General features: G+C 47.0%; 1 protein-coding gene and 1 pseudogene across 4 annotated transcripts; one reads left to right on the top strand and one right to left on the bottom strand.

Moving 5' to 3' along the window:
* Window positions 1-2,832: 2,832 nt before the first annotated feature.
* On the bottom strand, window positions 2,833-3,548 carry LOC125517980 (ubiquitin-NEDD8-like protein RUB2 pseudogene; annotated as a pseudogene).
* Window positions 3,549-3,865: 317 nt separating this feature from the next.
* ALF4 (aberrant root formation protein) lies at window positions 3,866-10,693 on the top strand. Of its 4 annotated transcripts, none has more exons than XM_048683721.2 (14): window positions 3,866-4,026; window positions 4,111-4,263; window positions 4,363-4,512; window positions 5,038-5,107; window positions 5,822-5,865; window positions 5,944-6,003; window positions 6,079-6,235; window positions 6,336-6,395; window positions 6,474-6,739; window positions 6,815-6,886; window positions 7,172-7,249; window positions 7,500-7,694; window positions 10,079-10,130; window positions 10,237-10,693. In XM_048683721.2, exons 1-14 carry the CDS (start codon window positions 3,916-3,918, stop codon window positions 10,440-10,442), a joined length of 1,674 nt encoding a protein of 557 aa, XP_048539678.2. In that variant the 5' UTR covers window positions 3,866-3,915; the 3' UTR covers window positions 10,443-10,693. The 4 variants fall into 4 exon arrangements, with proteins under 4 accessions (XP_048539678.2, XP_048539677.2, XP_048539676.2 ...); XM_048683720.2 differs by having other exon boundaries at window positions 6,067-6,235; XM_048683719.2 differs by having other exon boundaries at window positions 5,687-5,865.
* The last annotated feature ends 5,272 nt before the right edge of the window (window positions 10,694-15,965 follow it).

The following is a 15,965-nucleotide window of genomic DNA, read 5'->3' as shown; positions in this document are numbered from 1 at the left end:
CCGTATTTGTTGAGATTTTTTTGAAACTTCAAATCATCGTTTCGTCTGATTTCTACCCTAATTCTAAACCCTAAAACCTAAACCACCTTGGGTCCCGCGCGTGGTCCTCTACTGACTCATGTGTCCCCAACTTCGTCTCGTCTAAAAACTTTCGAAACTAATTTTCTGAAGATAAAAAATTGTCCTTGCAAAATTGATTTTTCTGAAAAGTCTAAAAACAGCAAAACAACAACAACTGAGCACTTAAATAATAGATTTAATCAAAAAAATTAATTAAAAGTAGATGCCAAAACTATGCAATAATGATATAATTATAGAGTGAAAAGACAAAAGTTACAGACACATGTATTGACCAGCGAGCTCGTCGCCAGGGATGCGAAGACTCCATTTCCTCGCTGCCAAACATCCAAACTTTCTCCTCCTTCGTTGCAACCCGCGCGCAGACCCACCGCGTGCTGGACCAGAGCGTTCACACTTAGAGCATCTACAGCCGGATCTCTCAAACCCGTCTCAAACGCCCGGTAGGCCGCCCGGTCACTGTCCGCTCGTGAAAAACTGACCCAGACGGGTTCCTTAAACGGGTCTCAAACGTCCGGAATGACCGGCACCCCTCGTATCCAGCCCAAATATAGGGCCGATATGGGGGCGTCTAGGCGCGTCCTCCATGTCGGCTTGGCCCACTCTGAACCCACAGATATTCTCATCCGGAAAAACCCTAGACACCGGTCAATCCGAACTCCACTTCACCCCCGTGCCTATTCACTCCACTTTCGACCCCCACTTCGACCCGATGGCCGACGACGGAAGCAGCGCCGGCTCCGGCGGAGAATCCGACGCCTCGACCATGGATGCGGAGGAGGTCGCCCTCCGCATCGCCCTGAGGCAGTCGCTGCTCGACCAAGGCAGCAGCGGCAGTGGCAGCGACATGTCTTCTTCCTCAGCGCCTGTAGCCCGTCGATGCAGCACCTGCGACGTTCCGCCCGGCGTGCAGCTCTGCCCACTCCGTTCCTGTCGTTCAGATACGCCGACAACCTCCACCTATTCCGGAAGTGGTGCACCACTCGGACCTCGTGCCCGCGCAGGTGCCGGCGCGCACGGACGCCCGAGTCTGAGGCACGAGCAGCCCGCCGCGAGCGGCAACAGGCAAGAGGGCGACAGCGAGGGAGACGCTGACCGCACGACAGTCACGCGCGACCGCGACGGTCGATCCCAATGCCGCACTCCTCGCGTCGGTCCTCCACCGCTCTCTCACAACAGCAGAGATGGATGCGCGGTGCCTCCGCTGCGAGAATGGCAAAGCACTTTGACTCGTCATCGAGTTATTGGAGCGCGAGGCAAGCAAGGGGACAGCGGGAAGGCGGCCCGCCATGCAAGGAACAGGACCGCCTGCTCCGCAGTCTGTCGGGCCGAAGCTGCTGCTCGGACTCCGACTTAACGAGCGGCTCCACCTCCAGCTCTGACGACGACGGACCACCGCACGCCGACGCCTACACGGAGTAGGGGCATAGCCGCATCGAGGACCGGAAGGTGAAGGGGCCGGCGAGGAAATGGTGATTTCCTCCGCCCTTCGCCCTTGTGTTTATATTTTAACTATGTTTTAATTAGTTTGTAGTATGGATTTGCACTGCTCCGATGAACTATGCTCCTTTTGTCTGGCGATGAAATGATGATCTGATGAACTGCGTGTGATGATCATCTTTTACGTAGCGTTGCATGCTTTTGCATGGTTTGAGGGTTCAGATATAAGGAATGTGGATGTATAAGTCAACAAATAAGACGTGTCCGGTCAGTGTCCGCGTTCGCGGGGGTTTGAGGGCTTGGATTTGCACATCGCGACTGTAGATGCTTTTAGAAACCGTGGGCAAATCTCCTTTGTTTCCGCCAGCTTCACGTCATCGTCGGTGCATAACTCCGCTTCCATCGCAGGCTTGCGTCCATCGCCATTCGCGAGCGGCAAAAGCGAAGAGAGCCGGGAGAGTGGTGACTGCTAGTGGGGAGGGCGTGGTGAATGCAAAGTAGGTGCGTGAATGCGAGTGGGTCAAATACTGAAATTGAATCGTGCAAAGTGTGTCCAAACTGAAACTGAAACTAGCATACTGAAACCGACACTTGCATACCGAAAACGCGCAAAATGAAGTGAAAATGAAATATTGACTGAAACTAGTTTTTTTTTTGTTGTTGGTAAAAATGAAGCTTTTGCTGAACTAGTGTCTGAGCTGGTGAGTTGCTCTGAAGTGTAAAAGTGTCCAGTTTGCTCTCTTTCTTTGAATTATCTATTCACCTCGAAGGATCACTATCAGGAGCCAAGATCTCTAATTTTCGGCTCACCTCAGCCTATGAGCATAACTCTGCAAACTGAAACATAGAACTTGAGCAGGCAACAAATTCAGAACAAAGTTCAGACTTTACATTCATTTCAGAGCATTGAGTACAACATTTTCTGTCTCACTTTGCAAACAACTGAACCAGGCTGGCAACAACTACTATAAGCCATATAAATCACACTCACAATACACAGGAACTTGAATTTATTCATCTTCAGTTTCCTAGCATTGGCCTTTGGTTCACGTCATCACGCAAATCACCATGCGGCAGTTTGGTGGGGTGAGAAAAAAGGTAGAAGAGAGATTTTTGTGTCCGAGGGGAGACGGTGTAAAGATCAGTCGATCTAGAAGAAGTGTTTCCCTATTCATATATGATAGGTTCTGTTCGATTAGTGCAAGTCACGCAAGGCTATTTTTGGCCAAAAAAAAATATTCATATCTTCGCTTCTCATTTCGGCATGCAATGAGAGCAGTGTTTGGGTAGCAAAAAGATGCAGAGATACAGCATTGCAGCTTACACGTAAAGGACTCAAACAATATTCATAAACTTCCAACCACAGTTATATAGCCCCAAAACCATTACGTAACAATGTTCGTAAAAAACAATTACAGTACTTAACAAATTATAAAAACTACAGCTAAACCCTAGCTAGATAGTTCAAGCTCTCGTAGGTAAAACCCAAGACTGTATGTATCTAGTAGCAGGCACCGCCCCTGAGGGCGAGGACGAGGTGGAGCACGTCGCCGGCCTTGATATTGTAGTCCTTTGCCGCCTTGTCGTCGGCGAGCTGCTTGCCGGCGAAGATGAGCCTCTGCTGGACGGGCGGGATGCCCTCCTTCTCCTCGACGCGCTCCTTGATGCGGTCGACCGTGTCGGTGTGCTCGATGTCAACCTCGATCTCCTTGCCGGTGAGCGTCTTGACCTTGATGGAGAGGCCGCCGCGGAGGCGGAGCACGAGGTGGAGCGTCGACTCCTTCTGCACGTTGTAGTCGGCGAGCGTGCGGCCGTCCTCGAGCTGCTTCCCGGCAAAGATGAGCCGCTGCTGGTCCGGCGGGATCCCCTCCTTGTCCTGGATCTTGGCCCTGACGTTGTCGATGGTGTCGCTGCTCTCCACCTCCAGCGTGATCGTCTTCCCCGTCAGGGTCTTCACGAAGATCTGCATCTTTTCTCAAAGGCGAGGTACAAGACTTGGGTCCTCGACGAAGCTTTAGATTCAGCTTCGATCTCTCTAGCTTCTAGGTTGCTTGAGAGTTGAGATCGATGGGGCCGTGTGGACTATATATAGATGGAAGTGCGTACGTGGCCGTGAGCTCTGCGTTTGCTCGACTCGGGTTTGGAATCCGATCCCTGCGGTGCCATGATCGATTTCCTGCGCGAACTCTGCAACGATGTCGTTTCGTATTGGGCACATTTTGGGCCCAGCACGTACGGCCCATGGAAAGTGCAAAGGCGATAACTGCGCGATTTTGGACGCGAGGCAGCCCAAGTTGAGGAATAGGCCTGGTTGAGCCCAACCCGGATCGGTAACCAGACAACCCCAGGCCCAGCCGTACCTCCACTGCACCTTCCAACCCACCCACGGCAGCTTCCATGGCGAGGGACGAACCCTCCGCCGCCGCCGTGGACGTCGCCGACGGCGACTCACCCTCCTCCAGCCCAACCCTCACGCGCCTACGGGAAGCACTCGCCGCCCTCTCCGAGGTAACTGGTCGCCCAACTAACCATCTCGAACTCGGCACTTCTCCACGCCTCCCCCCCAAACCGTAAGCTCCTGCCCTGCTCCAGGCGTTCGAGTCCGGCGACACCGCCTCCTCCGACGCAGCCGCTGCCGCCGTCGCCGAGATCCTCAGCCCGTCCGATGCCGACGCGTCCGCCGCGCTCTCCGAGCAGATGCTCCGCGAGGTCCACGCGTTCCTCTCGCGCCCGTCCTCGAATCAGGTCCGACAGAGTGCCACGGTGCCTTCGACTGTTCTTGTCTTCGGCCGCTGAAATTGCGTTCCGTTTTATCCTCCTGATTCCGCTGCTATGCTGTGATAGATGGCCATTGACGCGCTGTCTCTAGAGCTTCCCAAGCCAGTGGCGAAGCTGGGTGCTCGGATGGGGAATTGCCGGGACATTGCCAGAGCAATCATTGAGTTCTTTGCATCGAATTGCAGCCCAAGGGACATGCTCTGCATCCTCTGCGAGGTCAGTTCCGTAATTAATAAATAAGCAGTTCCCACACTTGGAAACTTGAAGCTCCTTTTACCCTTTCAATGGAAGATTATATGTTTGTAAAAGGTTGGGGGGGGGGGGGGGGGGATAAGTAGGAGCATCACTGCACAAACTTAATCTAAGTTCTGACTGTAGATTTTGTAAGGGAGTGAAATTTTGGCGTAGCTATTCTGTGTTTAATTTTGTGCCTATGCTGATTTCTGTACTTATGTGATTGATACCTGCCTGGGCTCTGAGATGATTGCTTTATATGTTTTTTCTTTTCCTTAAAGAGACACTGGTAATTTTAAACTCTTTGGTTATGAATTGATGCTGTGTGTCCAGATCTATGAAGTATCTGGTGCACTGGGCTTTAGCACCCAGTCATTCTTAAGCAGCTTCTCATATTCTCAAAATGCTAATATCATCATCCTTTTCTTTCTCTCTAGCTGATGCTCAGTTCTTTACTGTTACCTGCTCACCCATTTTGTTCATACTATTACCTTTATGTTGATGCAGGCATTAGATACACCAGTGGCATTTAATGGATCAGCATACCTTGTTATTCTACTAGATGGGCTTGCCAGCAGTATGTACATTATCTTATATTAACACTTCTACAGATTCCACATTAATTATTTGTTCTGCTAATTGGCAACAGTTTCTTGCCTTGAAACTTCAGCCTGATACCCTCCTTACATTCTGTCTGTACATAGGATAGGTTAGATATATACTCCCTCCACTCCAGGAACAAGGCGTAATTTTTTGTTTTGCTAAGATCATGGAGGTGCTGTGCATCTGAATTGTTTCCCATCTTACCTAGCCCTCATTAATGAGCAAGATCATTTGTAGATTATCCTGGCTGGACACTTAGCGTCTCCTCATCGAACCATGGCCATGTACGGCTGATTGACGAGCAGTGATAATTACATCCATTGTTTAGTCCACCAGTGCACAAATTATAGAGAAGGGGTATTTTTGGGAGGCCTAGTGCTAAACTACCCTTGCTCCTTCTTTCCAGGAATTTTGACAAAAGAAAATTATGCCTACTTTTCAGGAATGGAGGGAGTACATGCTAGAGATATGTTGCACACCTGCCGTCTATTTTTTTTACTGATTAACATCATATGGATTTGAGTTCTTGATAGCTAATTGTTCTTTCGACTAGCACTTACTTTGATTCAGAGGAGACATATTGAGCAAGTAAAGGTCGTACTTCCTGCCATCCTTCGAGTTATGCATGCTAATTTATCAGAATATGATGGGGAACATAGAATGAGTACTGTTGATCTGTTCAGTGCAGCCCTCCGTATTGGCAATGCTATACAAGAAATGTGCAAAACAATGGTTTGTTGATTTAAATACAATTCTGTTGACCATCTCATTTGTTCTATTGATTCTGAGTTTTTTTTTGTTCACTAAAAGGTAAACCACAGGAAGGAAGAGTTATGTTCTATACTTGGTCTATACGCCCTTCAAAACATAGTGAGTACAAAATGGATGTTATTTCTAGAATATCCATGTATGTTCATCACTTTGATATACAAGGCTCTTTTGCAGGCTCTTGTATCATCAGAAAGCAAACATCAGAATATTCTATCTACTTGTGGTTCAGTTGTTCTTCAATATTCTAAATTTCTTATGTTTTGCGGCTTCACCTATTTGGGTCTTTTAACTGGTAATGATGTGACCTCAACCACCACTAAGCTTTCTAAAGGTGACTCATCCAAATTATTCCCATTTTTCTGGTTCCTTGGAATAGTTGTATATTATGTTTGCTTCATTGCTAACTGATGCATATGTCTGAAATGATGTAGAAGAGGACGACAATTTTCTGGACTGCTTTTCTTCTGCTATGGACGGTGCAAGTCTTGTAGGTTTGATAATCTTTCCTATCACATCACTTCCACTATTATTTAGAAGCTGTTTGGTCACATTCTTGAGCTCTCTTACAGTTGTGTGGACATCTATGCATGATGACATGTCAAAATATGCTGGAGCAGAGTTTGAATCAGCTCTGAAAGAAGTTCAAGACAATTGTATTAGGAAATGGGAAGCAATTAACATGTTTAGATACGTTTTGTCTTCAGTTAATTACTCATGGGCAATCAAATCTCACAGTCTGGACTTATTGTTGACTCTAGTTGATGATAAGTGTAGTGAGGAAACCAACGATCATGTAGATTTCCCATATTCCACTCAAATTTTTGCCACACTCAAGGTAATGTTTGCACTTTCTTAGAGATGAGTTGATATATTCGCAAATATTGTATTAACATTATAAGTATTTCCACAGGCCATTGAAAGAGTCATGATAGCTGCCCCAGATACGTTGATGCGGAAGAAAGCCTTTTCTGCCCTGAAAAGGGTATGTATCTTAAAATTCACATTGTGTGTGCAAAGAGAATATTATTTAGTCTGCCAAGCTTCTGTTTTCATTATTTTTCGTTCACAATAGATCATAAATTCATTTCATGTAATTTCTTGTGGAATAAATATGAAAATTTAATTGTTGCCATTTTATGCTCATGACATAGTAATACAGCAAAATTGGTTGTATTCAAATTTTGCATAACCCTCTGTAGTCTGTAGTCTACTGTGGCACTGTCCCTTTTTTTTAACATGTACATGTGTTCACTATAAATCCTATCAGGTTATTTCAGCGGTGCCATCCACTCAGAGATTTGATATCTTACAGGCCCTCATCGAGAATAGTATGTTCCCCTCCTTGGTAAGAGAACTTCTCATATCCACTATTCTTTGGAATGTTTGAGAGCACCAACTTGTCGATGCATGAGATGCATATGTAGGCAAAAGAGAGAATAAATAAATAATCATACTACAGCATTATGGACTCCAGTTTCTCAGTTCCTTCATGCAGCCTTATCTTATTGGACATGTTTCTTGTTGATATGAACTTCATTTTTGAACTCCATCCTTCAAATCCTGGCTTATGTTTACTTTGTTTATTGTTTTTTCAGACTGCAATTCTTTTAGATCTGGTGAAGAATGAAGTTTCGAGAGAGAGCCGTCGAGCTGATCAGGTTAATGGATCTGATCGATCACAAGATGCTGGGGAATCACCACCTTGGGCTTCTCAGGTGCTTGAGTTAGTGGAGCTGATCTTGAGGCCTCCAGAAGGTGGTCCTCCTTGTCTTCGTGATCACAGTGAAGAGGTACCCTTTTCTTTTGTTCCTTGCTGTGTTTAAAGCTGTACACAGAGGTGGTTGGTGGGAAGCCTTGATTGCTCAACGTTGAAAAGTTGGTGGGTTAGCTTCCTCAAATCAGTAATTGGACGTCAGTGTCTTCATTGCACAAACTCAAATACGTAACACACCAGCAGCACATCTTTTCCTAAATGCTGGCTCAGTTTGTGGTTGCTAAACTATGCTGTGTTATGCTTACTTTATAATTTGCTGTTGAAAGTTAGACACAAAAATAGGTGAAAGCAAGTCAATAAAACACTAAATAGGCATAAGCTGGGTGGACAAATTTAAGGACCCTGATAAGTGTGACACGTCAGGTATGAGCACAGGGCAACTCCGAACGTTTTCGACGGCAAGTTTAGTGACGCGAGGATGGCAACTTTAGTTGGCAAGCATGGTAACTTTCGTGCTTCAGTTTATTTTTCACAGAAAGTTGCCGTGTGTCAATGACATTCGTCTGCGAGTGACTTATGATAGAGGATTAGTTGTGTAAATTTAGTATGTTTGAAGACTGCAAAGACCAGATTGACCTGGTTTGGGTGAATAAGTAAGCAGAGATTTGGGTAAAAATTGTTATCTTGGCCTCTCTGTATTCCTCCATGTTGCTAGTGCTCATGGTGCCAACTTTTGTAGCACTCCCCCTCCTTGATAGCCTCGACATCCTTTTTCCACGACCACGTGGCTTTAAGTTCTTGCTTCTTACCTTTTTCGTCACCCCAAGTACCTCCCTAGCTACCTTCCAAATGCAAAAAGCCATCTTCACCCACATGCTGTCTGCTGTTCCTTCTTCACCCCATGGTCCTTCTGCAATCATCCTCTCCTTAAGGTTTGCTGTGCTTCCCCTTTGAGCTTCCACCACTTTGTCCTTGTGATTTTGGCACCTTTGTCTAGGATAGGGTGCCACTCAGACTGGTAAGCTAACCTACTGAGAGTTGCAATCCCAAATGTTTGCAAGGGAAATTCCCAATCTGGCAGGGTAAGGCTGAAGCAACCAGAAGTTGTTCTTGCTCCTCTCATCTGATAAGGATCGTTGATGGTTTGACATAATTGATACAGAGACCAGAGGCCATACCGAAAATTGGCAAAGCTTCTCTGACGAAGGCAAAGTCAAGAGAAGTTGGCCTGATGAGGACCACATCATCAGCGTAAATCAAGAGCCTCTGAAGCGGAGAACAGCCCGGCATATAACTAATGATGCCCGCTGATTCTTCCTTGATAACCATGGCTGTCAACGCCTCCATCCAATGACGAGGAGGGGGTGATTGGGTCACCTTGATGCAAACCACAAGCATGCACTACCTTGGCCCCACACTTACATTCACGACGATACGGGTGCTGGCAGAAGAGAGGGGAATGGCGATCTAAGTTCTCCAGCTATCCCTAAATCCTTTCGGACGTAGGATCTCAAACAAGAAATACTAGGAGGGGCGCGGGAAATATTGAGCTTAAGAAGCACCTTTAGCCTTTCGTTTATGAAGTTTGTGCGCAACTTACCGGACCAGGATCAAGTTATCATGCAGATCGTGACCCTTAATTAACGGCTTAACGCTGATTGCTTTGCACTAACAAGCTCACTGTGGGGCTGAAGCCGCACCACCAACAACTTAGAGAAGCTATGTACTAAGCTAATCGTGTGGTAATCTCCTACCTCATGGCGTCAGAGCTCTTGGAGACCAGGGAGATGAGAGCTTGATTAAGTTCTCACATTGGCTACTATGTGTAGAAGTTTGGTGTTAGCATCTCCTTCCTGTAGCCACTGCAATCTAGAACACCGTCAGGCAATCGTGCGTTCCAGCGAAGACAAGCCGAGAATGGAAGCTTCAAGGATCTTCTCAACCATATTTCCGCCGGGAACTGAAGCCTTGAGTGCTGAGCAGCATCTAAACGCAGAATCACTGCGTTGGCAATCGCTTGCCGCGTTTCTAAAAAGAGTGATCCAGAACGCTTGTAGGGGTCAGCGGTTGCTGGACTGCACCTCCACGCCTCCTTGATAGCCTCCTTAAATCCTTCCAGCTTGGCCCAGAATATTTCACATCACGCTTGGTGGAAAAGTCTGCATTTAAAGGGAGATGAAAAGGAAAATGATCAGAGATAGCAGTTGATAGCACCTACAGTAGGCAGTAAGGATAAAACAGTTCCCAGTCCACTGTCCTTTTTTTTGAGGGGTGCCCAGTCCACTGTCTATGATGATATTTTGAGCATTGACGTCATTTCTCCAAGCATGCGTTTTCAAAAGTGCTGATAAACTACTTTTATTTTCCTGTTCTTGTCCTGCTAATTTCACTTAGCTAGTATTCTATACTTTATGCCTATAAAACAATCTGATGTGGTCCCCATTCTCTGTCTGTAAGCAGGTATTATCTGCTCTGAACTTGCTCAGATTGATTCTGATAATAGATTCAAGAGGTAACTGTTCTTGCAAACCCGTGATGTATTGCTCTTGGCAGAGCGAATCCTGGAATCGACCAACATTTTGTGTGTTAACAGAAGTTTTCCCTTTTTTTATCATTAGGATCCAGATCAGCCAAAATGTTGCGGGATGAAAAAATACGAGCCGTGTACTCAGAGTGGCTGATCCCACTAAGATTAATTATTACAGGGATTCAATCGGAACTCGAGAAAGGCGGCGGTGAGGATGAAAATCAGATGTTGTGCTTGTTAAATCCTGTTCAATTCGTACTTCACCGCTGCATTGAGCTGGTGGAGGAAAAAAAATGAAGGGTTTGTAATGCTCGAGCAGTGTTGCCTTGGCCAGGAAATGTGAAATTTCACTCATCAGTATTCTGAATCCATTTCCTCCATTATTTATGCCGTACAGACATCCTCTGCTGCGAGTATATGTAAATCCTCAATGAAATGTTGGACTATATGTGGTTGTTTCATCCCAGTCACTGTGTATGGGCCTCGTGCAGTAGAAAATATCACTATTCTCTTTTTTTAGTGCAAATATCACTATTTTCGATGCTTAATGACTTGTAGGTGTTATTTTCCTATTTTCTCTTCATATATGCCACGAGCGTAGAGTACATGAGAAGGCCGCAGCCCGAGTCGCCTAGGTTGACCAGGAATAGATTGAGCCACCTAGGTCACCGGCAAAAAAAAAAAGATTGAGCCACCTAGGTGAATTTTCTTTCCTCTCTCCCAACTCCCAAGAAGAATTGGGAAAGCCTTCCTCCCCTCGATCTCCGCCGTCGAGCTCGTGGATTCGCCCTCCTTTGCCTGTTGCTCCAGCGGTCGGTGGCGGGGAGGAGAATCCTGGTGTATCGGCTCCTGCTAGTTGATCGGTAGGGTTTTAGTCCTCGCAAGGGCAGCTTTTGGACGGATGGTGGCGCTCCTTCTTCGAGTTAGTCATTTGGACTCTGATCCTCCTTAAGTTCATCTGTTGGGACGGGTTAGACAGAGCTCTTGTATAGATTCCTGCTAGCTCCTTCGGGCGACGAGGTTAGGGTTTCTTGTCGTGCGTATGCAACGATGACATTTGGTGTTTGATTTTTCAGATCGATTTAAGAATTCAACGACGACGATTGCGGCTCCGGGGGGCTAGGTCTTAGGGGCACGTGCACGAAGACCTATCGACTGTCATTGAGGAGGTCAGGCCGGCTCCGGTATGGGAGCAGCGACAGCAGCGCGTCGGCGGCTCGTTCTGGAACGGCAATGGTTGTTTGGTGGTCCATGGACCTCTGGTGAATCTTTATTATGTTTGAGGTGCTTTGTACTTCCGGTGAATCTTTATAATAGAGCATTGTAGTACTCCACGACACATGCATAACCCGACGTCTTCGTATCCTCGCTTTTCTGAGCCTACGTGAGCAACATGACTTGATCAATCAGACGGTGCCAAGCTGTCACGCCGAGAGACGAGTGCCGCACGTTCGCTCGTTGGGTTTGTCGATTGTCCATACTCGTTGCATTGTACCCGTTGATCGACGCGGTTTGGAGAAGCGAGAGAAAAGAGATGTGGTGGTGCATTTGTTTTTTTCAAAAATGAAATCATCTGTATGGATGAAAAAAAACCCTGACACTGACGGGCCATGGCGAAGAAGAGAAGGTCAAATAAAGTATTCATTGCTTGTCCATACTTGTTGCATCGCACCATAGGATCTACGAGATTTGCTTGTTGAATCGCACTACTGGATCTATGGGATTGGGAGAAGCAAGAGAGGAAGACGTGGCACGGACTCATTTTTTCAAAATTGAAATTGTCTTGATGAATGAAAAAGAGAACACCGAACCACTACGAAGAAAGAAGGTAGGGGAGAACATATGTTGCTCGTCCGTACTTATTGCATCACACCACAGGATCTATGGGGTTTGCTTCTTGAATTACACCACAGGATCTACGGGATTGGGAAAAGCAAGAGAAAAGAAGAGGTGGCACGGACTCATTTTTTCAAAATTGAAATTATCTAGATGAATGAAAAAGAGAACACCGAACCACTGCGAAGAAAGAAGGTAGGGGAAGATATATGTTGCTCATCCATACTTGTTGCATCGCATCACAGGATCCACGGGGTTTGCTTGTTGAATAGCACCACTAGATCTACGTGATTGGGAGAAGCAAGAGAAAAGAAGACGTGGCACGGACTCAGTTTTTTCAAAATTGAAATTATCTGGATGAATGAAAAAGAGAACACCGAACCACTACGAAGAAAGAAGGCAGGGGAAAACATATGTTGCTCGTCCAAGCTTGTTGCATCGTACCGTGGGATCTGCATAATTAGGAGAAGCTAGAGAAAAGAAAGGTTCTCGTCCATACTTATAGCGTCACACTGTTGGATTTACGCAATTGGGTGGAGCAAGGAAAAAATTTGAAAAAATAATATCATCATAAGTTATTGAGGGAGAAGAGAGAAAAAAAATCAAAATCATCATAAATTTTTTGGGGGAAGCGAGAGAAAAAAATAATCAAAATCATTTGAATAAACAAAAACATGACTCGGAGAAGAAAGAGGAAAAAATTTAAGAGTGTTCTTAAAAAAAATAAGAGAAGCGACTGAACTGGCAGAGCTAAGAGAAAAAAATCAAGAGCATCATTGGGAGAAGCTAGAAAAAAGGTGCTAAAGAGTAGGCAATATATCATATGAAAGAAGAAAAGTCATCATTTTTGAAGAAGCGAGAGATAAAAAAATCAAAATGATCTGGAAAAACAAAAAGACCAACCATGTACGTCTACACGGATCTGACGATCGTATTAGGAATTAGGCGAACCCAATAGTCATACGTTGGCCTTTTACCTCCGCAGACCCGTTAGATCAGCGCTAACTGATTCGTGACCGCATCGTTGGTGACAATTGGGTCAGTGCCAGCGTATTTAAGCAGCCAAGTTGCCTACCAAGCTTGCGGTGTGGTACTATAAATAACGGCGACCCGATCGGTGTCCTCGTTTTGCTTGTTTCTGGCGCACCAGCAGCTGAACGCCCGCTGGGCCATCCTCGTCCTCGGTCCACCAGCTAAGCTGGGCCTCTAAAGAAATTTTTTCAAGAGTACAATCCTCTAAAGAAAATAAAAGTAGCGATTTGTGTTTTGAGCCAAAGATCAACTAAAAAAAAGCTTTTCCCGCTTGGAATAAATGGTTAGCCATCTAAAAAACAATCAACAACTAAAAAAAGTTTTTTGAGCGGAAGAAAAGTAGCGACTTTGGGTGACAACGAGCGCTGCGCTGCGCGGTGGGGTTTAGACGGTTTCGACCACGCGACCAACGGAACCGTACACAACCTGAAGATGTTGTCTCAAGGGGAAAAAAAAAGAAGGACCGGGCACGTTTTTAGTCCTCGCAGGGGCTAAGCCTTTCTCGCCTGATCTCCGAACTCCCAAGAAGACTTAGGAAAGTCTTTCTCCCCGATCTCCACTGGTGAGCTCGTGGATTCGCCCTCCTCCACCCTGCCGCTCCGGTGGCCGGTGGCAGGGAGGAGAATCCTGGTGTCTCGGCTCCTGCTAGCAGATCGGTAGGGTTTTAGTCCTCGCAGGGGCAGCTTTCGGACAGATGGCGGCGCTCCTTCTTCGAGTTAGTCTTTTGGATTTTGATCCTCCTCAAGTTCATCCGTTGGGACGGATTAGACGAAGCTCGGGCAAGATTCCTGCTAGCTCCTTGGGGTGACGAGGTCAGAGTTTCTCGTCGTGCGTACGCAATGACGATATTTGGTGTCTGGTTCTTCAGATCGATTCAAGAATTCAACGGCGACGATTGCGGCTCCAAGGTGCTATGTCTTAGGGGCACGTGCGCGAAGACTTCTCGACCGTCATTGACAAGGTCAGGCCGGTTCCGGTATGGGAGCGGCAACAGCAGTGCATCGATGGCTCGTTCTGGCAGCGCCAATGGTTATTCGGTGGTCTATGGACCTCGATACCTCGATGTAATTTTTATTATGTTTGAGGTGCTTTGTAGTTTCGATGAATCTTTATAATAGATTCGATCCTTTTCTAAAAAAAGACTGAGCCACCTAGGTTGCTCCGGTCTTGTTTTAGTAGATTTTATTTTATTGTGTGCACCCTAATTAATGGGAAGGATTGTAGTTGTAACGCCCCGGATATAACTTTCCCAATTTGTACTCCAACTCTTGCCGTTTCCGGCGTTAAGCTATATTTATTTCTCGGGTTCGTGTCTTTGTCTCCGTGTGTTTTTGTCTTTGCCTTGCATCTCATATTATGTCATCATGTGCATTGCATTTGCATCCGTGTTTATCTCATGCATTCGAGCATTTTCCCCGTTGTCCGTTTTGCATTCCGGCGCTTCGTTCTCCTCCGGTGGTCATTTCTAACTTTCCTTCGTGTGTGGGGATTAAACATTTCCGGATTGGACCGAGACTTGCCAAGCGGCCTTGGTTCACTACCGGTAGACCGCCTGTCAAGTTTCGTGCCATTTGGACTTCGTTTGATACTCCAACGGTTAACCGAGGGACCGAAAAGGCCTCATGTGTGTTGCAGCCCAACACCCCTCCAATTTGGCCCAAAACCCACCAAACTCTGCTCCATGTCCTAGAGCGTTCGATCATGATCGCGTGGCCAAAAACCGCACCTCATTTGGACTCTCCTAACTCCACTTGTGCCTATAAATAGACACCCCCCGATTTCGGATCTCTCCCTCTCCCCAAAACCCTAAAATTCCCCCGCCACCGACGGACATGTCCGCCGCCTGACCGGACGCGTCCGCCCCGCCGCGCCCAGCCAACCACGACGCGCCACGTGGCCGTCAGCCGCATCCACCGCCGCCGGCCCGCCAGGCCCGAGGCCGGCCCCCGACGCCGCGCTCCCGGGCCGACCTCCCGCCGCCACCCCGCCTTCGTCCTCTACGCCGCGCGCTGCCCACCGGCCGCCGCGCCACCGCGGCTCCACGCCGGAGCCTGCGCCCCGACGCCGGCCGGCGCCGCCGCCATCCGCGCCCGCCGCCGCGGACCTCCGCCACCACGCCGCCCGAGCCGGCGCCGCCCCTCCCCGCCGTCCGGCCTCCTCCTCTCCAAGCTCCGACGATCCACGACGAACTCCGGCGAAGAATCCGGCGACCTCAAAGTCCGTGCCCATGAACAGTGATTCCAGATCTGGATCTGGAGATATTTTCGGTTGACTTTTTCGTCCCTAACCCTAATTTTTATGACTACTTTGACCGGCCGTATCTTTGCATCCGTAGCTCCGTTTTGGATATATAGTATATCAAAATGTTCGTCTCGACGAGTACATCATTTCATTCCATTGCATCATTTTCATTTGAGCTCATCTTGATGCCCGAAATGCTGTTAGAAGGAGGCTCCGTGAGTTAATTGTCAGATCTGCTAGTTCATCTTAGACTTTTGTCATTTTTGCCATGATTATTGTGTGCATGATATGCCTGTGAGTCCTTCATATGTTTTGTTAAGGATTTTTTCTTCTTTCCAGAGGTGCAACCCATGCATTTTTAGGATGTGTGTGGTGACTTGTGCAAACTTGCAAAGTGAGGCACCCGGTAAATCGGTTTTCAGGGACTTAGTAATTTCACTGAGTCTGGGATTATTTAGTTCATGATGCCATATGTTCAGCTTGTTTCCTAGTGATCCGTGCCTCTTTTGAGGATGATCAGTAAAGGAGTTTTGTTAATCATGTTATGCTCTATCAATCCATGTCTTTGTTTGCAATTATGGAGCACCCTAGCTTGAGTCAATCAAACTCTACTTTTGCTTCGTGGTGAATCTGGGCAGATCGTCAACTCGTTTGCGATTTTGCCGATGTTGTTGTAGTTGATCCGTGCATGCTATGCCATTGTTTTTGCCA

Source organism: Triticum urartu, chromosome 7A (genome assembly GCF_056163025.1).
Source record: "Triticum urartu cultivar PI428250 chromosome 7A, HENAU_Tu73, whole genome shotgun sequence".
NCBI classification, from domain to species: Eukaryota; Viridiplantae; Streptophyta; class Magnoliopsida; order Poales; family Poaceae; genus Triticum; species Triticum urartu.
Note: the sequence above shows the minus strand (reverse complement) of the source record. Positions and strands in the feature narration are given on the sequence as shown.

Bases quoted from the DNA above. Each gene is read 5' to 3' on its own strand.
- ALF4 (XM_048683718.2), top strand. From the start codon at position 3,916: ATGGCGAGGGACGAACCCTCCGCCGCCGCCGTGGACGTCGCCGACGGC. The intron at 6,396-6,473 runs GTTTGATAATCT...GCTCTCTTACAG, and splicing joins GGACGGTGCAAGTCTTGTAG to TTGTGTGGACATCTATGCAT. The intron at 10,131-10,236 runs GTAACTGTTCTT...TTTTATCATTAG, and splicing joins TCTGATAATAGATTCAAGAG to GATCCAGATCAGCCAAAATG.